The sequence below is a fragment of the Myotis nattereri genome (genome assembly GCF_964212035.1).
Source record: "Myotis nattereri genome assembly, chromosome: 3".
Taxonomy (NCBI): Eukaryota; Metazoa; Chordata; class Mammalia; order Chiroptera; family Vespertilionidae; genus Myotis; species Myotis nattereri.
This window is the reverse complement of record NC_138077.1, coordinates 53,240,333-53,266,298: the sequence shown is the minus strand read 5'-3', so window position 1 is coordinate 53,266,298 and position 25,966 is coordinate 53,240,333. Positions and strand designations below refer to the sequence as shown.

Here is a 25,966-nt window from a genome sequence, read left to right as displayed (position 1 = left end):
CTTCTCTGTTCACATTTTGGTATAGTCAGCTAAAAAAGGCCATATGTTGATATTGGCTGTCATCTGGAATTTCATCTGGTACTACTGGCTGGAACATCTCCATGTAGCTTCATATGACTTCTTGGTTTTCTCAGAGGAAATAAATAGAATCAAGATAACAAGAAAGCATTTTTGTGGAGGTTCTGATTAAGAGGCACAGTAGGTGGTCACTGCACCCACCTCCTCCCTCAACATGACCACTTCAAAATTACAACTAAATTACAGAACAAGCAACTTGGATAACCATCTGAAGACTAGTTGAACAGAAGTCCTATAATTAAGAATATAAAGGAGCAGCCATGTAGAGATTGGCAGGAGGGGCGGAGAAATGAAGTGGGCTGTCTCTCACACCCATGTGTGGTGCTTGAGAATCTGGAGGGTTATCTTAGCTACAGAGGTTTCCCCTGAGGAGTGAGGGGACTGGGCCCCATGCTTGGTCCCCCAGCCCAGAACACCAGTGTCAGGAAGAGGAGTCCACATAACATCTGTCTGTGATAATCAGTGGGAATTCCATCTGTTGAGATGAGACAGAGTGGTGCTGGGAACCCAGGCATCTTCTTAAAGGGCCAGTGCACAAACTCTCGCTCACAGGTACTCACCATGGGCTCGGCTCCAAAGAAGACAGAGAATGAGGAAGTCCACCAAAGACAAACAGGGAGAAACTGAGTTGTGTGGCTTCTGGGCAAGAGCTGGAGGGAATCCTGCCATTGTCCCTGTGTTGAGTCCTCCTACCACACAGCCAAATCTAAATCTACACTGGCTTAGTGAACTCCATTAGCTCCACCCTGATGACTCCCTGAGACCCTCTGCCCTAACCCAACTTGTACATATCGAGGCTCTCTCAGAACCAACCAGCCTAGAATTGCATTGCAGTATTTCTTAAAAAACTTTGGAGAAATTCTGGTCAAGCTCAGGGAGGTGCCAGAGATGTACAGGGAGAAACTGAGTAGTGTGGCTTTAGGACAGTGATGGTGAACCTATGACACGTGTGTCAGAGGTGACACGCGAACTCATTGTTTTGGTTGATTTTTCTTTGTTAAATGGCATTTAAATATATAAAATAAATATCCAAAATATAAATCTTTGTTTTACTATGGTTGCAAATATCAAAAAATTTCTATATGTGACACGGCACCAGAGTTAAGATAGGGTTTTCAAAATGCTGACACGCCTGAGCTCAAAAGGTTCGCCATCACTGCTTTAGGACAAGGCTGGAGGAATGGCTGCCATTGTCTCTGTGCTGAGCCCCATCCCGCATGGCCTAAGGGCATCGAATTTCCTGGGGTAAGCCCTCCCCCCGACATGGCCAAATCTGAATCTGCATTAGCCTGGTGAAATGTACTGACTCTACCCTGAGGACTCCCTGAGACCCTATCGTAGCCAATTCAAGATGTGGTTGGAGGCTCTTTGAGCAGCAACAAGCCTGGGTTTGCTTTGCAGTCTCTCTTAAAACCTCTCAAGGAATTCTGTCCAGTTCAGTGGGTGGTGCGGTGCCAGACACATAGAAAGAAAAACTGCTGCATGGCTTCAGGGTGAATGCTGGAGGGACAGCTGTGTTGAGCCCTCCTTCCATATGGCCAAATCTGAATCTGCATTAGCCTGGTGAATTCCACTAGTTCCAGCTTGATGACTATTGGAGACCTTGACCTACTGCAAAGGTCTGCAGGCCCCAGGTGGGTGGTAGCTGGCCTTGGTGCACCCTGAGACTTTTGCTGAGTGGCCTCAGGCTCAGATCTGGGGCTAACACTGGTGACTCCCTGAGATCCTCCAACAACCCAACTTGTATACCACCGCAGGCTCTCATCAGCTGAGCCTTATGGGAAGTCTTGGGGTGCCTGGGGCCTTTTGCAGACCTACCACAGGCCTGGTACTGGTGGTAGCCAGCCTTGGTTCTCAGTGTGTTCCCTCCCATGAGCATCCGGGCTCAGCACGGGCAGTTACCAATGGCAGATCATTTTGAAGCTCCTAATAAGTAGCGCTGGGCCAGTCACAGGTAGCATTTGACATTGACCAACAATAAAGTCCCTCCCAAGAGGCCCCAGAACCAACATACTTCTTGGCTGGCATCAGACCACAACAGAGCACCACTGGGTTAGCTCCACAAGTAGCACACCTAAAATAAGATCTTGGCAGGCAACAGACCCCACTGGGGCAAATCGTACTCCATGGAGTCAGCCCCTGTACAGTAGCTTGTACGCTACGGCCGTGGCCAATCCTTACAGTCAGTTAGCCTGAGGTTCAATTCTACCCACTGGCATGCCAATAGCAATCAAGGCCCAACTACAACAGAGAGCATACCCAACCCACACAAACACTCCTAAAGCACCTGCTAAGTGATCAGGAAGACTGTGCCACTGGGCTCCACAGGACATCTATAACAGAATGCCACTCTGCCAAGACTGGGAGATGTAGCATACTAGTATACACCTAATACATAGAAACAAACGTAAAAGGTAGTCAAAATGAGGAGACAAAGAAACATGTCCAGAATACAAGAACAGGAGAAATATCCATCAAAAGAACTTAATGAAATGGAGGAAAGCAATCTACTAGATAGTGTTCAAAACACTGGTCATAAGGATGCTCAAGGACCTTAGATGAAGAATAAATGAACTCAGTGAGAACTTTAACAAAGTGATAGTAAGCATAAAAAATAATATAGAAATCATAAAAGAAGAACCAGTCAGAAATGAAGAATACACTAGAAGGAATCAACAACAGATTAGATCAAGCAGCAGATCAAATCAGCAATTTGGAAGATAATACCCAATCAGAATAGCAAAAAGAAAAAAGAATAAAGAAAAATGAGGATAGTTTAAGGGACCTTTGGGGTAACGTTAAACATAACAACATTCACATCATAGGGGTACCAGAAGAAGAGCACAAAGGATTGAGAACCTATTTAAAGAAATAATGACTGGAACCTTCCCTAACCTGGCAAAGAAAAAAGACATACAAATCCATAAAGAGCAGAGTCCCAAACAAGATGGACCCATAGAAACCTACACTAAGATACATTGTAAATTAAAATACCAAAGGTCAGACACAGAGAAAATATTACAAACAGCAAGAAAAAAGCAGTTAGTTACCTGCAAGGGAGCTCCCTTAAGACCGTCTGATGATTTCTCAATAGAAACTTTTCAGGCCAGAAAGGATTGGCACAAAATAGTTAAAGTGATACAAATGAAAAGCAAGGACCTAAAGACTACTCTACCCAGAAAGGCTTTCACTTAAAATTGAAGGAGAGACAAAGACCTTCCCAGATAAGTAAAAGCTACTCGACCAGTATTACAAGAAATGTTAAAGGGACAAGAAGCAGAAAGAAGAAAGGAGAAGGAGAAGAAGAAGCAAGAAGGAAGAAGGAAGAAGGAAGAAGAAGGAGAAGAAGAGAGAATAGGAGAGAAGAGGAAAGAAGAAGAAAGAAGAAGAGGAGGAGGAGCAGGAATAGGAAGAAGAAAAAGATTATAAATATAAATAATACAATGATGATAACTGCATACTATCAATAGTTACTTTAAGAGACCCACTTCAGATTGAAAGACTCATAAATGAAAGTAAGGAAATGGAGAAAAATATTCCATGCAAAACAACAAAAAAAGTTGGGGTAGCAATGCTTATATCAGACAAAATAGACTTTAAAACAAAGTCCATTATATCAACCCAACAAGTGGATATAACCCTTGTAAACATATATGTTCCCAACACAAGAGCATCTAAATATATAAAGCAAACACTGATAGACATAAAGAAAGAGATAGACAATAATACAGTTACAATAGGGGACTTAAACACCCTATTGACATCTATGGATGAATCTTCCAGACAGAAACTCAAGAAGGACAAAGTGTTATGGGTTCAATCAGAGAGATAGACCACCGACTCAGAGTTTAAATTTAGGAGCCTTTATTAAGCTGGCCAGCTGACTACAGCCGCGTCCCTCCCCCTTCTGGGAGCCTCGCAGCTTATAGTGCCGATGGAGGGTACAGCAAAGCCTTTTATCTGCAACACTACAAAGCATTTCCTGGCACTGGCAGGGTTCACACAAAGTTTACAAGTACGAATGGGGAGGTAAACGGAGTCATACCTGGCTGGGGTGAATCATAATATACTGTTTTTCTAAGACAATCTAGCAATTTTTCTCGGCCAGGATCCCGGACCCTAATACAATTGGTAACCTTTCCATGCCTCAGTCCCTCCCCCTAGCACATTCCGTAACCCTTCCATGCCGCAGTTCCTCACCCTAGCACACAAAGCAGCCTTAAATAACATATTAGACCAAATAAATTTAATTTATATATTTTTTAGAGTATTTTACCTGAAAGCAGCAAAATATATATTCTTTTCAAGAGCACAACATTTTCTAGGATAGACTACATGTTAAGCCACAAAACATGTCTCAATAAATTTAAGAAGACTGAAAGTATACCAAGCATCTTCTCTGACCACAATTGTATGAAAACAGAAATCAACTACAAGAAAAAAACCCCTGAAAACCACACAAACGCATGGATGCTAAGTAACATGTTACAGAACAATGAAAAGGCTAACAGTGAGATCAAGGAAGGAATCAGAAGATAACTTGAAACAAATGAAAATGAAAACACAACCACCAAAAATCTATAGGACACCGAGAAAGCAGTCCTAAAGGGAAATTCATAGCAGTACAGGCCTACCTCAAGAAACAAGAACAATCCCAAATAAACAATCTAACCTTACACCTAAAGGAACTTGAAAAAGAACAATGAACAAAGATAAAATTGAGAAGGAAGAAAATAATAAAGATCAATGAAACCAAGAGCTGGTTCTTGGAAAAGATAAACCTTTAACCAGACTCAATCAAGAAAAAGAGAGAGGACCCAAATAAATAAAATCAGAAGTGACAACTGATATGACAAAAACAAAAAGAATTATAAGAAAATATTATAAATAATTATATGCCAATAAATTGAACAATCTGGAAAAACTGTATAGTCTTAAAAACCTACAATCTTCCAAAATTAAATCAAGAAGAGACAGAAAATCTGAATGGACAGATTACTACCAATGAAACTAAATCAGCAATAAAAAAATCTCCCAACAAACAAAGTCCTAGACCAGGTGGCTTCACAGGTTAATTTTTTCAAACATTCAAAGAAGAATTAACACCTATTCCTTGCAAATAATTCCAAAAAATTCAAGAAGTGGGAAGACTCCCAAGCTCATTTTATGAGGACAGCATTATCCTACTGACAAAACCAGTTGAAGACATTACAAAAAAGCAAATTACAGGCCAATATCCCTGATGAACATATGTGCAAAAATCCTCAAAGTATTAGTAAACTGAATTCAGCAGTAGATAAAAAAGATCATACACCATGAATAAGTGGGATTTATTCCTGGCTTATAAGGTTGGTTCAATATTCATGAATCAATTACTGTGATACACCACATAGACAAAATGAAGGATTAAAATCATGATCATATTAACAGATGCAGAAAGACATTAGACACTTGACAAAACCCAGTATCCATCTATATATATTAAAGCCAAGTGACTGGAACACCGGAACGACCGGAACTGGCTGCTTTGCTGAGCACTGCGGCCCCAATCGGCCCCTCCACCCTGATCGGGGGCGGGGAAAGCCAGCCAACCTCCCACGTCCCCTCCCCCGGCTGGCCCAGCCCTGACTGGCCCCAATAGGGGCGGGCTGGCCCGACCCCACCCGTACACGAATTCGTGCACGAGACCTGCAGTTTATAATAAAAACTCTCGCAAAGTGGAAATAGAGAGAACATAATAAAGTCCATATATATTACGAATCCACAGCTAACAACATACTCAATGGGGGAAAACCTAAAGTGTTTTCCTTAAGATCAAGCAAGACAGACTTGTCTACTTTCGCTACTTTTATTCAACATAGTATTTGAAGTCCTAGCCACAAAAAAATCAGACAAGAAAAATAAAAGGCATCCAAATTGGAAAGGAAGAAGTAAAACTGTCATTATTTGCAGGTGACATGAAATGGTGTATAGAGAATCCTAAAGATTCCACCAAAAAACTATTAGAACTGATAAACAATTTAGTAAGATACAAAAATATAGTATTTGGAAATTGGTTGCATTTTTATACACCAATAATAAACTATAAGAAAGGGAAATCAAGAAAACAATTTCATTTATAATTGCATAAAAATAACATATTGAGAAATAAATTTAACCAAGTGTGTAAAAGACCTGTACTTGGAAATTATAAAACACCGAAGAAAGAAACTGAAGAAGATACAAATCAATGGAAGCATATACTGTGTTAAAAAATAGATAGTATATGTCTTATTATACTATCTATTTTTTAACACAGTATATGCTTCTATTGATTAAGCTCCTAGGGCAATGGAAACTAAAGAGAAAATAAACAAATGGGACTACATCAAAATAAAAAGCTTCTACACAGCAAAAGAAACCATCAACAAAATAAGAAAGCCCACTGCATGGGAGAACATATTTGCCAATGTTATCTCTGATAAGGGTTTAATCTCCAACATTTACAGGGAACTCATACAACTTAACAAAAGAAAGATAAACAACCCAATCGAAAAATGGGTAACGGACCTAAATAGATACTTTTCTTTTCCTTTTTTTTTTTTTTTTAGCTTCCCATGGAAGTTCATCATTTTTTTAAAAAAATATATTTTATTGATTTTTTACAGAGAGGAAGGGAGAGGGATAGAGAGTTAGAAACATTGATGAGAGAGAAACATCGACCAGCTGCCTCCTGCACATCCCCCACTGGGGATATGCCCGCAACCCAGGTACATGCCCTTGACCGGAATCGAATCCGGGACCCCTCAGTCCGCAGGCCGACGCTCTATCCACTGAGCCAAACCGGTCTCGGCAATAGATACTTTTCAAAAGAGAACACAAGGAAGGCTAAGAAACGTATGAAAACATGCTCAAAGTCACTAATCATATGAGAGATGCAAATCAAAACGACAATGAGGTACCATCTCACACCTGTCAGAATGGCTATCTCAACAAACAAGTGCTGGCGAGGGTGCGGAGAAAAGGAAACCCTTGTACACTGCTGGTGGGAATGCAGACTGGTGCAGCCACTGTGGAGAACAGTATGGAGCTTCCTCAAAAAACTAAAAATGGAACTACCATTTGACCTAGTGATCCCACTTCTAGGAATATATCCCAAGAAACTAAAAACACCAATCAGAAAGGATATATGCACCCCTATATTCACAGTAGCACAATTTACAATAGCTAAGATTTGGAAACAGCCTAAGTGCCCATCAGCAGATGAGTGGATTAAAAAACTGTGTTACTTCTACACGATGGAATACTATGCTGCTGTAAAAAGGAAGGAACTCCTACCATTTGCAACAGCATGGATGGAACTGGAGAGCATTATGCTTAGCGAAATAAGTCAGTCAGAGAAAGATAAATATCATACGATCTCACTCATTTGTGGAACATAATGAATAACATAAACTAATGAACAAAAACAGATCCAGAGACAGAGAAGCATTGATCAGACCATCAAACCTCAGAGAGAAGGTAGGGGAGGGTGAGGGTAAGAGGGAGAGATCAACCAAAGGACTTGTATGCACGCATATAAGCATAACCAATGGACATAGACACCAGGGGGATGAGGGCATGAGCGAGGGGGCGGGGGTGGGGGGGGGGATAAAGACACATATGTAATACCATAATCAATAAAGAAAAATTAAAAAAATAGTATAAACATCGATAAAATGTCCATACTATCCAAAACAATCAACAGATTCAATGCAATGTCCATCAAAATGCCAATGGCATTTTTCACAGAATCACAATAATCCTAAAATTTATATAAAACCACAAAAGACCCCAAATAACCACAGCAGTCTTGAGAAAGAAGAAAAAAGTTGGAGGTATCACGATACCTGATATCAAATTATAGCACAAAACTATAGTAATCAAAACAGCATGGTACTGGTAAAAAAACAGATCAATGGAATAGAACAGAGAGCCCAGAAATAAACTCATGCCTATGTGGTCAATTAATATAAGACAAAGGAAGAGAAATAAGCCAGTCAGAGAAAGACGAATATCACATGATCTCACTCATATGTGGAATCTAATGAATATATGACAAAGGAGACAAGAACATACAATGGGGTAAAGATAGCCTTTTTAATAAATGAAGTTGGGAAAATTGGACAGATACATGCAAAAGATGAAACTAGACCACCTTCTTACACCATACGCAAGAATAAACTCAAAATGGATTAAAGACTTACATATAAGACTCTAAAACATAAAAAATCCAAGAAGAAAACATAGGCAATAAAGTCTTTGATATTTCTCTTAGTAATATTTTTTTTTCTGATATAACTCCTTGGGCAAGGAAAATAAAAGAAAAATAAACAAATGGGACTACATCAAACTCACAAGTTTTTGCACAGAAAAACAACAACACACAACTATCAACAAAATGAAAAGACAACCCACAGATTGGAAGAAGATATTCACCAATGATACATTAATAAGAAGTTAATATCCAAAATATACAAAGAGCTAATATAATTCAACATCAATAAACAAACAATTTAATTTAAAAAAGTGGGCAGAGGACCTGAATAGACACCTCTCCAAAGAGGACATACAGATGGTGAATAGACATGGGAAAAGATGCTCAATGTCACTGATCATCAGAGAAATGAAAATTAAAACCATGAGGTATCACCTCAGACCTATCAGAATGGCTATCATCAATATATCAACAAACAACAAGTGTTGGTGAGGGTGTAAACCCTCATGCACTATTATTGGTAGGAATGCAGATTGGTGCAGTCACTATGGAAAACAGCAAGGAGGTTCCTCAAAAAATTAAAAAGAACTACATTATAACTGAGCAATTCCACTTCTGTGTATTTATCTAAAGAAATCCAAAACATTAAATTGAGAAGATACATGCATCCCCTTTGTTTACTGCAGCATAATTTACAATAGTCAAGATATGGAAACATAAGTGCCCATTAATAGATGACTGGATAAAGAAGATGGAATATTACTTGGCCATAAAAAATGAAATCTTACTGTTTGGGACAATATGGATGGACTTAGAGGGTATTATGCTAAGTGAAATAAGTCAGAGTAAGAAAGGCAAATACCATAATAAATGAACAAACAAAACAGAAACCGGCTCATAGATACAGAGAACAAACGGAAGGTTGCCAGATGATGGGAGGGTGTGTGTGTGTGTGTGTTGGAAGGCTAAGTAAAGAAGGTGAAGGCATTAAGAAGTACAAATTGGTAGTTACGAAATAGTCACAGGAATGGAAAGTGCAGCATAGGGAATACAGTCAATAATATTGGAATAAAAATGTGTGGTTCCAGGTAGGTACTAGAATTATCAGGATGATCACTTCATAAATAACATAAATGTCTAAATACCATGCTGTACTAAAGCTAATAAAAAATAAGACTGAATGTCAACTGTAATTGAAAAATAAAATAAAAAAAAACAAACAGAAAAAGGCATTTTAAAAATGTTTTGGGATTTTAAGTCTGATGAAGAATTTTTTAAAAAGTATGCTTTTATTGATTTCAGAGAAAGAAAGGGAGAAGGAGAGAGATAGAAATATTGATGAGAGAGAAACATCGATTGACTGACTACAACATGCCCCCTATAGGGGATCGAGCCCACAACCTGGGCATGTGCCCAAACCAAGAATTGAACCATGACCTCCTGGTGCATGTGATCACACTCAACCAACTTAGCCAAGAATAAGGTACTCTGGGCAAGAAAAGGTACTTTTGTGCCGGGAGCCGGTCCATCCTTGCTGTTTCAAAGGACCTGGCATATATGGCATACTGTTCTTAAAATGTTTGCTCACCTTCTTGGCACTATGTGTTTTAACCAAGGTCTCCTCTCTGAGAAAGGTTGTTTCCTCAGGTAGGAATTTTCCCCTGAAGTTAGGGAGGGAATAAAACCCCTCAATTAAGTGCCAGGCGGGTAATTAATCACTTTAACTACGAACAATCATGCTTAAGCTACATAATCTTTACTCCCTGGAATGGAGATAAGAAACGCCCTAACCTTTGTAATAGAGATTGATAGGATTGGAATCAACTGGTATAAATACAGATGTAACAAGACAGAACTTAGGACACAGAACTTAGGACACAGAACTTAGAACACAGAACTTAGAAGACAGAATTAAGAAGACAGAACCTACACAGAACCTAGAGACAGAAGAACTTCGCTGGAGAGAACATGGCAAAAGATCCTGGACAGAAACTGGCAACAGAACCTAGAGACAGAACCTAGCGAGAGAACATGGCAAAAGATCCTGGACTGAACCTGACTACAGAAATTGGCAAGAGAACCTGACTAGAACCTGGTGACTGAACCTGGCTGGAGAACCTAGCGAGGAAATATGGCTACAGAACCTGGCTGGAGAACCTGGAGAACCTGGCTGGAGAACCTAGCAAGAGGACGTGGACACAGAACCTAGCTGGAGATCCTAAGCAGAACCTCTCTGGAGATTCAGACCAGAACTGGGCTGGAGATCCTGGCTGGAGATCCTGGCTAGGCTGCTGATCAACTGAACGCTGCCTCCGTGTCATTCCTTCTTCGCCGACTCTGTCCAAACCTATGGGGAACCCCTGGACCTGCTGGGGCTGGACCCCAGCACTTTTGTGAATAGATTCTATAAATTAGCACTGAATAAGCTTTCTACCTTTCAATTGTTTTTACGTAATAAAAGCAAAAAAGGTTCTTTACAAAAATGATTTTTTTGGTACAAAAGTGTGATTTTTGAAGATGGACTATTTTAAATCCTGATATTAAAAACTACTAAATCTAGTAATAATAAAAACTTTAAGCACTCTTTCAAAAATGCTGCAATTACATGGTTATACACAGTATCTTTTTCTCTACTTTTACAAAAAAGCTATTTTACAAATAGGTTAGATCCCTTCAGACTTTCTCATAAAACTAGTCTTACAGCAACAGCAAATAACTGGTCCGGGAGTTTGTATAGTTTAAAAAGACAGGAGCCCTGATGTTTCCTCGAGCGAGGATTAACAACAAAAAGAGTTAAGAGTAAGCATGATTAGCCCTGGCCAGTGAAGCTCAGTGGTTAAAGCGTTGGCCCCTACACTGAAGGATCTCAGGTTCAATCCCCAGTAAAGGGTACATTTCTGGCTCGGTCGGGGTGTGCAGGAGGCAACCAATGGATGTGTCTCTCTCACAGCGATGTTTCTCATTGCCTCCCCTCCTCGCCCCCATAAGAATCAATGTAAAAAATATCCTCGGGTAAGAATTAAAAATAAAAAGAGTAAGCATGATTATTGTTAAGTTACTCTTCAAAAGTCAACATTAATATGTAACATTCTTTTATTGTCCTTTAAAATATAATAGGAAATATAAAGTATAAACATTAGTAGGCTGATTAGTATAACAACTGACAACTCGGAAAAATCTTTTAATCTGTAAAGACACAGCTAAAATACAAATAGATTTATGGATGAAGATATAGGTAAAAATATAAACTGAGTCATGAATTTATACTGGTTCTTCTAATTAAAATTTAGGCCTGGCCGGAGTGGCTCAGTGGTTGAGCATCGACCTATGAACCAGGAGGTCACGGTTCGATTCCCAGTCAGGGTACATGCCCAGGTTGTGGCTTGATCCCTAGTGTGGGACATGCAGGAGGCAGCTGATCACTGATTCCCTCTCATCATTGATGTTTCTATCTCTCTCCCCCTCTATGAAATCAATAAAAATATATTAAAAAATAAAAATTAGAACATTAGGTTTTTACTTAATCTATATCATATCTGTATGAATTTCCTTGCATAAGAGTTCTGGTTTTCAAGATACTGGGGAATAACAGGCTTTTATTTCTCTCTTGCAGATGACCCCCTGCCATGACAGTGACCAATCAGTGGAGACCATGGACCCTGAAAGAGCAAACCTAGAAAACTGATGAATATTCTGCTGAAACCCTGTTCTGAGACCTCCCCTAAGATTCCCACCTGTTGTCATTTTTTAATTTGACAAGCTAAGGAAAAAGAGGTCCATGCCCCTGACTAAATAGTCAGGTATTGCATGTATTAAAAATTCTTGTGGCACACTGGTTGAAAATCACGGCTATGAGATGACAAATGCTTGTAAAAACAAACAAACAAACAAAAAGCCACTAGTCCAATACAACCTCTCCATTGAAACATAAATGAAAATACTCCTTGATATAAAGATGCCTCCATCAAGATTAGAATAGTTTAAACTTTTAAATGAACTAAAGAAAAAGTATCAATTAGAAAGGCTCATTAATAGAAAATTATGGAAATAAAAAATAATAAAAGATAGAAAGAAAAACAGTAAAAGCATAGAAAAAGATAATCTGAAAGGGAGATTCCTGAGCCCATTCAATAACTACTCTAGGAAAAGGGTAGCCCACTATTGCCAACCATCAGTGGCAAGTATGTTTAGTGCATAAGGGTACGTTAAGCTTAGTTAAAAGCCAAAAAATAGAAAAATAGTAAAACTATTCATCTTTGTTCTGGTCTATGCACACCAAGCTTTAGAGCAGTTCTTTCTTCTATTAATCAATTCTCACCCCCTTATTATAACAATATTTTACCCAGGTTCCAAGAAGATTTTTTTTTCTTTTTTAAATATATTTTTATTGATTTCAGGGAGGAAGGGAAAGGGAGAGATAGAAACATCAATGATGAGAGAATCATTGATTGGCAGCCTCCCACACACCCCCCATTGGGGATCAAGCCCGCAACCTAGTCAGGTGCCCTTGACAGGAATTGAACCCGGGACCCTTCAGTCTGAAGGTTGACGCTCTATCCACTAAGCCAAACCGGCCAGGGTGAAGATTTTTTTCCTTGATAAACATTAATTAGAATATGTCTGAATTTTGATCAATTTTCTATAAATATAAAAATTAATTCCTTCTTAATTCAGAAAGTTTTCTTGAATGCATTATAATTTCAAACATTTATTCTCCTCTTTAAAAATCTTTTTCTTTTCCTCAGAAAGTCTAATTATGTATATGTTACATATACGTAATTGCCTGTCTTCCAGTGCTGATATTTTCTCTCATCTATTACATAAAAAGCCTGTGGTTGTCACGCCATCATGCCGTAAGGACCCATCAGCAGGAGGCTGTGTGCATGGGGCTGTGGGTGTGGTGAGGTGTGCATGAGTGGGCGGGGACTTGACTCTGGAGGACTTGACCAGAGGCGCAGATGGGTTTCTGGGTCCTGCCTCCCGAAGCAGCAGGACTCTTTCTGGGTCCCGCCTACCGCGGCAGTGGCGGAGGTGGCAGTGGGACTCTTTCTGGGTCCCACTGGGCCACAGGACTCTGGGTCCTGGGTCTTGTACGATTTCGCGCACTGGGCCCCTAGTATCTTATAAAATTCGCTTTATTTTTGTTTCTTTTTATTTACATTGTATTGTATCCTTTATATCCCTTATTGATTTTTCTGCAGCGTCTTTGTATTCCAATGTAAAATAACTTGTTTGCCTTCTTCTTTCCTGGGTTCTGCAAGCTCAAAATTAATCTCTTAAGCCATCTTTTCCTACATCTATTTTTACATTTCTACTTTTCCAACTTTCAAATAAGTAAACACATAAGTTATTAAAAACATTAAGATCAAGGGGGTGGGGTCGATGGGAAAAAACAACAAAGGGTATCTGTAATACTTTCAACAATAAAGAAAAATTTAAAAACACACACACACACAAACCATTAAGATAAAAATTTCATCTAATTTATGCCAACTTTTTTTTTTGGTGTGTATACATGTCTGTGTGTGACTAACCTTTACCTGTTTCTAAGTTTTGCTGTCTGTTTCCACATTTTCTTATGAATATTTATGTATGAATGCCAGGACAGTCACTTATTTTTAAATTTTTATTTATTTACTTATTTTTTAAATTTATTTTTATTGTTGAAAGTATACAGAAGTCCCCCATCTTTCCCCCATTGACCCCTCTCCACCCAGAAATGGCCCCCACCCCTAGGCCTTCACCACAATATTGTCAGTGTCCATGGGTTATGCATATATGCATATAAGTTCTTTGGGTAATCTCTCCCCACCCACTCCTGCCTTCCCCTCTGAGATTCATCAGTCTGTTCCATGCTTCTATGTCTCTGGATCTATTTTGTTCATCAGTTTATTTTGTTCATTAGATTCCACATATGAGTGCAGATCATGTGATACTTGTCTTTCTCTGACTGGCTTATTTTCTTTTAAATTACTTATTATTTAATGAGCTGGACAAGTTATTTGGCTGGACTAGAAAGTTTTGGGGTGCAGGAGGATGGAAACACAAGTTCTGTACAGCTTTTAAAACCAAAAGACTATCACATTATCTGATGCTATGAAGGCAGATTGCTTTACCCAAATATAGCTCCTCTACTTTTTTAAACCAAACCACATCAAGGATGGCTTCAGCCTGGACACTCCAGTTACCATGAGGCATGCCATAAACAGGGAAAATGTTTTTATACCAAAAAAACAAGCCTCTCACCTTTAGGAAGTCCAATTTTCTGTCACATTCTAGATTCTGCCATCACTGAGCATTCTCAACATTCCATATTTTTTCACTCTCCTCCTCTTTCTATGGGACCTCTACCAGATAGATCTCCAGGTGCTTCAGCAACTGTACCTATTTTTTGTTACCCAGGTAGTCTATCTGTTTTCTTAGTTTTGCTTAATGTTAGGTGGAGTTGTATAGGTAGAAGTGTGTGTATATGTTTTATTTTCTTTGTTGCTTTTGTGTGTTTTCTGGGAGGCCAGGGAAAAGATACTGACTTACCCTTAATCATTCCTAAATAGTCTATGTTCCTTATCTATACTAGTAATAATAAAAGCGTAATATGCAAATCGACCAAACAGCCGAATAGTGGGACGACCTTCAGGACGAAGCCATGGCTGGCTGTGAGGGCTGAGGCAGCTGCTGGGGCTGCGAAGACCTACTCTTGCACAAATTTTGTGAATCAGGCCTCTAGTAAACATATAAATGAGAGAGGCTTTATATAATACTAAGCAACCATGATTACAACTTGGCTTCCATAACGTATACCTACAGGGCAAGAAGTATTGGCCAGAAGATAAAAGCATATGTAGCCCCACTTGCAGCTTTGTTTCTCACAAAAATTAATAAATTGGCACTGATTTCATATGTTAATCCCTATTCATTTGGTTAATGTGAATTTACTTGGAATTTACCACTTATCTAAATGAATTTACCCATGTTCAGTTACTGAACCTAAACTGCTGAGGTTTTATAAGACTGCCCATATTATGAAATAGCAAGCAATGCTCAATATGCAATTTTGATTAGCTAAAAAACACATTAGATGTTGTTACAAAAATATATTCCACTCCAAGAAAAGAATCATAAATATAACTTATGATTGCTAAATTAGAGAATGTTTCACTTGGCTCCTTTAGTCACATCATTCTTTCCTTCTTCACTTTGCTATTTATGTACATTAACCAGGATGATATGTATTCTTTTGGGTGTTTAAGCTTTTTAAATCCCACTGAGATTTTATTAAACATTATATGTTTAATATGGCATGCACTCAAATTTTCCATTACCATCTTCTTCCCCTAGGAACTTAGTTAAGTCATACCCATGAGACTTCACTACCTAGAAACACATTACATCCCAAACTTGTATTATTTCTTTTTATTTTAAATAGCAATAGAGGCTATTAGAAAAAGATCTTAAACATTGGTATCAGTAAATATAATCTTATTCAAAAATTAGAAATAGCCAAAACCGGTTTGGCTCAGTGGATAGAGCGTCGGCCTGCGGACTGAAGGGTCCCAGGTTCGATTCCGGTCAAGGGCATGTACCTGAGTTGCGGGCATATCCCCAGTAGGAGATGTGCAGGAGGCAGCTGATCGATGTTTCTCTCTCATCGATGTTTCTAGCTCTCTATCTCTCTCCCTTCAAATCTGTAAAAAATCAATAACATATATTTTAAAAAAAAATTAGAAATAACTGGGGTGACCTAATTTTCTTTGGCAATATCACTATCTTTGATTATGGTTTTTATTATCCTTTTGGATCACTGAGTTATTCACTAAAAGATATGTGTCTGGTTAGAGGACTGATATTTAAAAGTAAACACATGAAAATTACTCCAAATAATGGTAGAATACTCAAAAGAGTTGGCAAATAGAAATTCCTACATACTATTAAAAACACTTTGACCTGGATAGTGAATTATACATTCGGACTACATATACCAGACTAATAAATCAGACCAAAACATAAAAAAAGGAATTTAAGCTTGGAAAGTAAAACATTACTAAGAGGAAGAATTCTAGAAACTGAAGTAATATAATCATAGATAGCAAGAATTTTACCTTCAGGTCGATATTGTGCAACAATTGTGACAGCTTGGCCAGCATTTTTCAAAGCAGCTGCTGCCTGCTCATGGCTGGCAGTTCTGAGGTCAACACTGTTTACCTGTTAATCAAACCAAATTTTAAATTTGAAAGAAAATGATCACATTCTTTAGAAATCACAATAGCCTATTCTTTAAATAGGCATAGATAAATTTATATGCAATTATTTTATAACTAAAATATATTCTTGTTCCGATTTACTAAAATTTATCGTACAGTGAAACAAAATATTATTTTTAATCAAAGCAATTTTACTCACTGAAAATACTTTAAGTTCAAATGAGCAAAACCAAAACACTTCCCCCCAAGTGTTTTAGAAGGTTGTCTATCAATCACTTGAGAAATGCACCTTAATTTGACAACCTGAAAAATCATTATGTATCATCATTTTGTACATTTCATCTCACTAGTACTTCAAGCAATGGGGGGTGGAGGGGGGTGGGATGGGGGGTGGGGGGGTACGGTGGGGGGAGAGGGAGATATTAATTTTGTAGCATCCTTTCAACTCTTGTCATATTTTCATTCTTATTTCTCATCTCAGTTCCAATTCTCTTCATTCCTTTCCCAAATTAAAGCTTCATTTTTTTGAATTAATAGAAAAACAATTATTTAAAAGAAAGTAACTCAGATTTCAAGGACTAACTACATTTAAATAGAGTAAATGTTACTAAATGAGTAAGGAGACATTTTTGAATAAAGGGCCCTTCTGGGTGAAATAATTACTGAGGTGATCAATTCCATTTCAGAATAAGAAGCAACTTATTTCTGAAAGGATGGCAATACCTAATATATACTTCAAGATATCTTAAGAGATTGTACTTTTTCCATTGTAAGAAAATTTAACAGGACATTCATGAAGCGTTACATTCGAATGTAACAAACTTTAAATATTCAGGTAGTTTTTCCCCTGTAAAAACCAGCAACTAATAGAATGTCAGGACTGTCACTGAACATTTTTGGAAAGAAAGAAAAACCGTCATACAATTTTTACATGAGAACCTGTTTGGTCAACACCTAATCTAAAACCTATTAATGATCACATACCAATTTTGGAAATTGTAGGAATCAAAAAATTTACACAAAAGGACATTTTAATCATGTAAGGTGTTTTACATTATAGTTAAAGGATATCATAACGCAACTACAGAACACACATACTTCTCAAGTGAAAACCAAGGTACAAACACCGTAATCCAAACAAATGTAACATAATGTGGTTTTACTAGAGAACAATATCCCACTGTAATGAATATTCCACAAGTATTTTACTCTAGCTGAGGGCTATACAAAACTCATACAATACATAAATAGTTCTCCTTTGAGCATAAAGAAAATCCTCCTAATTTCTAGGAGAACAAATTAGGGAAGGAATATAAAGAAAGGTAAAATTTCACTGATTACTGTAGAGAAAAATCACAATTTTGAAATATTCCTGAGCATCAAATCCTTTTGCTATAGAAAAGAGTTGAAGACAATCTATATAGATTCAAAAAAGAATAGTCTGTTAATAAGAAAACAAGTTAAAGACTTTCTTAAATATCACTGAACATTTTAATGGAAGATCATCAAATATACTTTAGAAAAATGCTTGTACTGAGACATTTGTGTAAATAGTCTCAGGGTTCCTTTTCTATACTAACACTTAAAAAAGGAGATATAATTTACATAAAATTCATACTTTCATTTTTAACTAGAGGCCTGGTGCATGAAATTCATGCACGGGTAGGCCTGGCCGGCGATCAGGGCCAATCAGGGCCTTCTGGCTGCCGGCCGGGGCCTCCCTTTCCTGGCTGCCGGCTGGGACCTTCCTTCGTTCTGTGCCCCCCACCCCCCACCCCCACCCCCGCAGTGGCCAGCACATGTCATAGCAAGTGGTCGAACTCCCGAGGGGGCAATTTGCATATTAGCCTTTTATTATATAGGATCCTCGTCTGAGGACATGCTGAGAGAAAGAGAAGGGGGGGCAATTAGAGACAGAGAAACAGAAACAAAGAAAGAGGGAGGGAGAGAGGAAGAAAGGGAGGGAGGAAAGTAGGGAAGGAGGGAAGAAGGAAGGGAGGGAGGGAGTGAAAGTGGGAGGGAGGGAGGGAGGGAGAGTGAGAGAGTGAGATGTGAGAAACGTTAATAGGTTGTCTTCCATATTTTCCCCGACTGGGCATCAAACCTGCAAACCAGGTATGTGCCCTGCATGGGAATTGAACTGGCAACCTTTTGGTGTCCAGGACAAAGCTCAACCAACTGAGCCACTCTGACCGGGCTAAAATTCAACTTTTTAAAGAGTAAAATTTAGTAGTATTTAGTATATTCATAAGAATGTGCAACTATCACCATGATCTAATTCTAAAACATTTTCATCACTCAAAAAAGAAATACCTATTAGCAGTCATTTCTCTCCTCCCTCTCCTCTTAGTTCCTTGCAACCACTAATCTATTTTCTGACTCTATGGATTTGTCTATTATGTACATTTTAAATAAATGGAGTACTATAATGTCTGACCACTTGTGCTTGGCTTCTTTCACTTAAAAATGTTTTCATGATTCATCCTTATAGCATGTATCAATACTTCTTTATTTATCAAGGCTGAATAATATCCCATTGTAATGAATATTCCACAAGTATTTTACTCTTTTTAAATAGAATTTAAATACTCTTTAGATACTACTATAAATAGAATCATTTTATTAATTTCACTTTCAGATTAGCCAATGCTGATATACAGAAATAGAACTGGTTTTTGTATAGTGATTCTCTGTCCTACAAATGGCTAAATTTGTTTATTAGTTCTAATAGTTTTTTGTTGTTGGATTTCCTATGATTTTCTATATATAAGAACATGGCATCTGCAAACAGAGATGGTTTTCCCTTTCGATTCAGAAGCCTTTTATTTCTATTTCTTGCCTACTTGCCCTATCTAGAAACTCTAGTAGTATTTTAGCATTTCGTATGATGTAAGCTATCAGTTTTTCTGAGACTTGTTATAAGGTTGAAGAAGTTCTCTTCTGTTCCTAATTTGTTCTGTGTTTTTTCTGATGTAAAGGTATTGGTGTTCAACAAGTGCTTTTTTGGTGCCTACAGATATTCATGTGGTTTATGTCCTTTATCAAAATGGTGTCGTCTTTGGTTGGATTTTGTATGCTGAACCAACCATGCATTCTTTAAAGTCCCCTTGATAATGATGCATATTCCTTATTTTGATAGTGTATAGTTCTTTTTTATTCTGCTGAATCTTTTGCTATTTTGTTGAGGATCTAATATCTATATACATAAAGGATTCTGGTTTGTAGTTTTCTCTTGTGCTGTCCCTTGTTTGGTTCGACATAAGAATAACACTGGCCTTGTAGAATGAGTTGGGAAGTGATCTTCATGTCTACTCCTTTTGGGGAAGAGTTAATTCTTCTCTAAATTTTTGGTAGACTATAGCAGTGAGGCCATTTGATCCTGGGTTTTTTCCTTTGTGGAAAGTTTTGATTAATTCAATCTCCCTAATTATTTAGGTCTATTTAGATTTTATATTTCTTCTTGAGCTAGTTTCAATAGTTTATGTCTTTCTAGAAATTTACCAACAATTATATAACACATACAACTATATACCATATATAATCTATGTAACACATATTATAAAAGTCCTTTACCTTTAGTAACAATTTTTGAGTTAAAGTTTACTTTGTCTGATATTAGGATAGCCACTTTAGGTGTTTCTTGGTTACTGCTTGCATGGTCTCTTTTCCAACTTTTTCTTTTCAATCTCTGCTGAAAGTAAATAGCTTTTATTTAAAAAAAAAAAAAATCTAGAATATGTCCCTTGTAGAAAACTTACAGTTGGATCTTGTTTTTCAATCTACCCTGTCAATATCTTGTGTTTTAATCCTCACATGTAGATATTTTTCCCATTAATTTTTTGAGAGTGAAAAGGAAGAGAGGAGAGAGGGACAGAGGAAGTGAGAGAAAGAAAGAGAGAGAGAGAGAGAGAGAGAGAGAGAGAGAGAGAGAGAGAGGGAGAGAGAGAGAAAGAGAAACATCAATATGAGAGAGACATCAATGGTTGCCTCTCCCACATCCAGGGATTGAATTTGCAATGGAGGTAGGAGCCCCTGACCAGGAATTGAACTTGCAACCCTTCAGTTTGTGGGCCAATGCTCCAACCACTGAGCCACACCGGCCAGGGCATATTCTGTGTTTAATCCATTTACATTCAGTGTAATTAAAAAAGTAAGATTTATATCTCATCCATTTTGCTATTTGCTTTATGCCTTATGTCTTTTTTGTTCCTCTATTCCTTTATTACTACCTTTTGTTAAATAGATGTTTTCTAGTGTATCATTTTACTAGTAATTTCCTGGTCATTTTAAAATTATGCATATTTTGAGTTATTTCCTTAGTGATTTCTCTAAAATAACATCTTATAAAATAATCTACTTTGGATTAATACTAACTTAATTTCAATAGTATAGAAAAACTGCTCTAACTGTGCCATCTATCCCCTTTGTGACACTAGTATCATATTTATATGAAACCTTTGTACAATGTGTGCCTATCAACACAGATTTAAACTTGTTTTATCCAGTTGTCTTTTAATCATATGGAAGAAAAAAGTCAAAAAACATTCACTGATGCTGTTTTATATTTACTTATGTAGTAACTTTTAAAAAAGTTCTTTATTTCTTCACATGGATTTGGGTTACTCTCTAGTGTCCTTTTATTTTAGTCTGAAGAAATTCTCCATAGTATTTCTTGTAGGGAAAGTTTACTAGAGATTAACTTCCTCAGCTTTTGTTTATCTTGGAATATCTTATTTGTTCTTCGTTTCTGAAGGGTAGTTTGGCTGGATATAGAATTCTTGATAAACAGTCTTTACCTTTAAAAACGTGGAATATGTCATCCCATTGCTTGTGGGATTTGGCCATTATTTTCATTGTTTTTGACAAGAAATCACTTGTTCATCTTATTGAGGCTTCCTTGTATGGGCATCATTTCTCCCTTTCTGCTTTTAAGATTCTTTCTTTTGTTTTCTGACAGTCTGATTTTGGTGGGTCTATGGTGTGGATTTCTTTAAGTTTATTCTAACTGGAACTTACCATTCTTCTCAGATATGTTAAAAAAAAATAAAAGGAAAAGTTTTTAGCCCTTATTTTTACTTATTTATTTATTTTTTTTGATAATCCTCACCTGAGGATATTTTTCTCATTGCTTTTTCAGAGAGCCTGGAAGGGAGAGAAAGCGCACATGAGGGAGTGGAAAGGGGAGGGAGGGCAGGGGGGAGGGGGGGGGGGAGAGAGAGAGAGAGAGAGAGAGAGAGAGAGAGAGAGAGAGAGAGAGATTGTCTTTTGCATGTATCCCAATCAGAGGTGGGGAATGAACCTGCAAGGCAGGTGTGTGTCCTTGACCGGGAATCAAACCTGTGACCCTCTGTTGTACTGGCTGACACTCAAAACTCCTGTCCAGGGCTTTGGCCATTATTTTCATGTTTTTGGTGTATCTCATAATTTTTTTTTGTTAAAAACGGAACATTTAAAATAATATAATGTAGTAACTCTGGAAATCAGATCTGTGGCTCCTACAGATCCCTTTGATAACATTTCTGAATGCTGTAAAATTTATATTCTTTGTTGTGTGTGCTACTGAGTCTTTGCGTGGTTATTTTAGCAGTCAGTTAATAACTGGACAGAGATTTATTTAAATGGCTGGACTCTTTGCTGAAGGGCTCTGTGTGCATGTTGGGTAATGTCTTCAGCACTCAGGTAAGCAACTAATAACTGCCTTAATCTTCACTTCCTGCTTACACAGAGCCTTTTGGTCACCCAGAGGTGAGAATTTAGGGAGTTTTCAGTTCTTTCTTGAGCATGCACACAATCCTGGATTTTTTGTGCACCGGGCCTCTAGTTAAAATAAACAACAGTGATGTCATTACAAGAGTGGTTCACAAAGTTTGATTCTAGGGGTAGCAATATCAGTATCTCATGGAAACTTGTTAAGAATAAAAATTTCAGAACCTATTCAAGTTATACTAAATCAGAAAGTTTAGGGATGGGGTCTAGAAATTGGTCTTTTAACAAGGCCTCAAGGTGATTCTGACACAAGCTCAAAATTGAAAAAAGTTAAATTTGTCTAATGAGGTATTTAAATAAGTTTCAAGGTTTACTTAATTTTGAATGTATTTTCTCATGTTTTTCTCTTGTTCATAGGTTTTCCTATTGCTTCCAGGGTATTTCCATAGAGAAGCTTATAAGCATTGAAATTTTAAGGTTACTGATGCATACTGCCAAACAAGGCTATACAGGTACTTAATTTACACTCACATTAGGATGTGCAATTGGGCTGCACTATCTGAGATGTTCAGTTTTAAAATTGAGACTAAAGGGATTTCCAGACAAAGCTTTCAGTACTAAAACTAGGAAAGTTCTGAGTGAAGCAGGTTGTATTAGTCAGACTAACATAATCTGGCAGTGTGTCAGTGACCCATATAGAGTGGTCCCTCATTGACAATTCAAAATACATCTATTTTCCTTTGAGTTTTTTAGACCAGGGCTGGGGATTGAACCTGCAATCCAGGTATGTGCCCTTGATTGGTATTAGGATCTGTGAGACTTTGGTGTGCAGTTGATGCTCTAACCACTTAAAACACTGACCAGGGCAATACTGTAACTTACTTTAAAAATTTAAATTACAATATAATTTATAAGAAAAATGTACAAATTTCAACAGTTCAGTTGGAAGAATTTTCAACAACTGTATGCACCTATGTAATCACAACCCCAAACAAGATATACCTCTCCGTTAACCAATTCACATTTCCATTGTGTCTCTTTATTATAGTCAGTATAATTACCAGCATCAACTTTCTGACTTCTATTAATACAAATTAGTGTTGCATGCTCATGATTAGCATGTAACTGGAATACAGCATGCATTTCTGTGGTGTTTTGTTTTATTCAACGTGTTGTATTTTAGTGTCAGCCATGTTGTTTTGAGTTTCAGTAGTTAACTTTTATTGCTGTGAAGCATATTGTATAAACATATAATAATTTATTTAGCTACTTTACTGCTGATGAACACAAATTATTTCAAAATCTGGGTTATTATGAATAAGTCTGTTACACACATTATTGTTAAAGTGATTTTTGTAGATGTATGATTTTGTGGGTAAAGTCTGGGTGATAAGGTTAGATATATGTTTAATTTCTCGAAAACATCCCAAAAGTTTTTGTGATGATTGTATTATTTTATCTGTCCACCAGCAAAGAGTGAAAGTTACAATTACTCCATGCCCTCATCAATGTTTTATTATCATCAATTTTTAAAAAATCATTGAACTGGGTGGATATGATACTTGGTTATGACTTTAAACATCTATTTTTATTTAGGCATAATTTATATTCAATAAATTAATCTTTTTTTAGTTAACAGTTAAGAGTTTTGACAATTTTAAATGTTGTGTAGCAACCGCCATGAGAGATAGAAAAGTTTTATAACTCCCACCTCAATTCCTCCAAGTCTTTTGTCAGATATAGGTTGCAGGAATATATATGATGATACATGTTAAGTATGTGCAGGTAAGGATTAGGTGGCAAGAGGGATTGATAGAAAACTGTAAAAAGATACAATGTACATTTTTGAATGCTTTTCTTAATCCTGTTCCAGCAACATATACCTTCAGTTTGAGGAGTATTTTCAAATTTTATTTTCTTTATATTATGTAGTTGAAAAGGTCTCTATTGATTTATAAGAAATTAATTAAATAGTCATCAATACCGAATATTATTGGCAACACACAGGATATAGGTTTGTTTCTATATCTCAGATCTTACAATTTTAAAGTGTTGCCCAAACCTTTTAATTAAAAACAAAATAGCATACAGGGTGGGACAAAAATAGGTTTATGGTTGTGAGTGTGTGAAACAGAGTTTATTCTTGTATTACTGTTTATTAATTATTGTATTATTTTCCAAATAGCATGCATAAAGCAGTATCTTCAAAGTACTAGACAACAACTGTCAAGCTAGAATTCTAGACTGAATTATATTTACACATCAGGGTAAAATAAAGATATTTTCAGACAAACTCTAAGAGTATTTATCATCAAGAAATCATTGCTGGCCCCTGACCAGGTAACTCAGTTGGTTAGAGCATCATTCCGATATGCCAAGGTTATGGGTTCAATCCCCGGTCAGGACACATAGAAGAATCAAACAATGAAGGCACAAATAAGTGGAACAATAATCGATGTTTCTCTCTCTTCCTCTCTCTCTCTCTCTCTCTCTCTCTCTCTCTCTCTCTCTCAAATCAATCAATCAATTATAAAAAAAAATCACTGCTAACGAATAATCCAAGTGCTCCCACTAAGGTGCATCTGGATATTTGAGGGACACCTTTGCTTCTTAAAATAACTCAGGAGTTCTACTAGCAAGAGAATGGGAGCTTAAAAGGCTAAATTTTCTACAATGAACAAGACAGTCCTATTCAATAAAAACAAATCCCAATGCTGTTAGTAGCCCACTAAAAAACACAGAAGAAAATATAAGGACAAACAAATGATAGAATGGATTAACTGTTTAAAAAAAATAAAAATGACTCAGTTTGGGGGATATAAAAGTGAAACAGAAGTAAAATACTAGAAACATATCATTAGAATTAAAGTTTCCCAAAGTCTGTGAGCCATTAGGTAGAACAGTAGAATTATTGATCAGTTTTAGTATAAAACTGTATGGACAACAGCCACATAAATGCACAGACAAATTGAAAGTAAAAAGGGAAGATGAGGTGAATGTCAAGCAAAAATGTTAGCAGTCACATTAATATCAGCAATATACCTTCTAGGATAAAAACCTTTACTATAAATAAAGGGGATCAAAAAGTTCAACTCACTAGGAAGAAATGATGATTCTAAATTTCGTGCATTTAATAACATAGTTTCATACATACAATGAAAAAAAATGCTATAAGGACAAAGTGCTAAACACATCATCACATTCAGACAGCTTAAAAAAATCTTTTTTAATAATATATTAAGCAGACAACAGATTAAAACAAAGATCTAAACTAAACAAGTAGCAAGGTTGAGTTACTAGACATATAAAGACATAGGTTGAGTTAATAGATATAGTGTAAAAGACATTTATAAAGATGACACTTATAAGTAAGCCAAATATCAAAATAAAATCTGTCATATAGATCATGTTCTCTGACATCACTATAATTCTACAATTAAGTTGTAAAATGGTAAGATTAACTAAAATATCTCATAACTTTAGGATGTAGAAACAAAAATTTTTAATAATAGGTCATAGTTAAAATAAAAACACACACATTACTTTGATTAACATATCCTACCGATATAATACGATCTCCTTTTCTGAGCTCTCCACTAAGATCAGCAGGTCCTCCAGCCAAGATAAATGAAATAAATATTCCTTCTCCATCTTCACCTCCTACAATGTTGAAACCAAGGCCTGTTGAGCCACGATGAAGAACAACTTTTCTAGGTTCCCTAAAAATTAAAAAAACAATTTTGTT

At 37.0% G+C, this 25,966-nt stretch overlaps 1 protein-coding gene across 6 annotated transcripts in view; it reads right to left on the bottom strand.

Moving 5' to 3' along the window:
- The window catches only part of DLG1 (discs large MAGUK scaffold protein 1), a 285,441-nt gene that overhangs the window by 54,471 nt on the left and 205,004 nt on the right, over positions 1–25,966 (bottom strand). For all 6 annotated transcript variants that reach the window (XM_081085333.1, XM_081085338.1, XM_081085334.1 and 3 more), the window contains 2 exons: positions 25,784–25,940; positions 16,414–16,516 (listed from right to left, as the gene is read on the bottom strand). In XM_081085333.1, the coding sequence (XP_080941459.1) occupies positions 16,414–16,516; positions 25,784–25,940 (260 nt within the window). The remainder of the gene's footprint in view (positions 1–16,413; positions 16,517–25,783; positions 25,941–25,966) is intronic.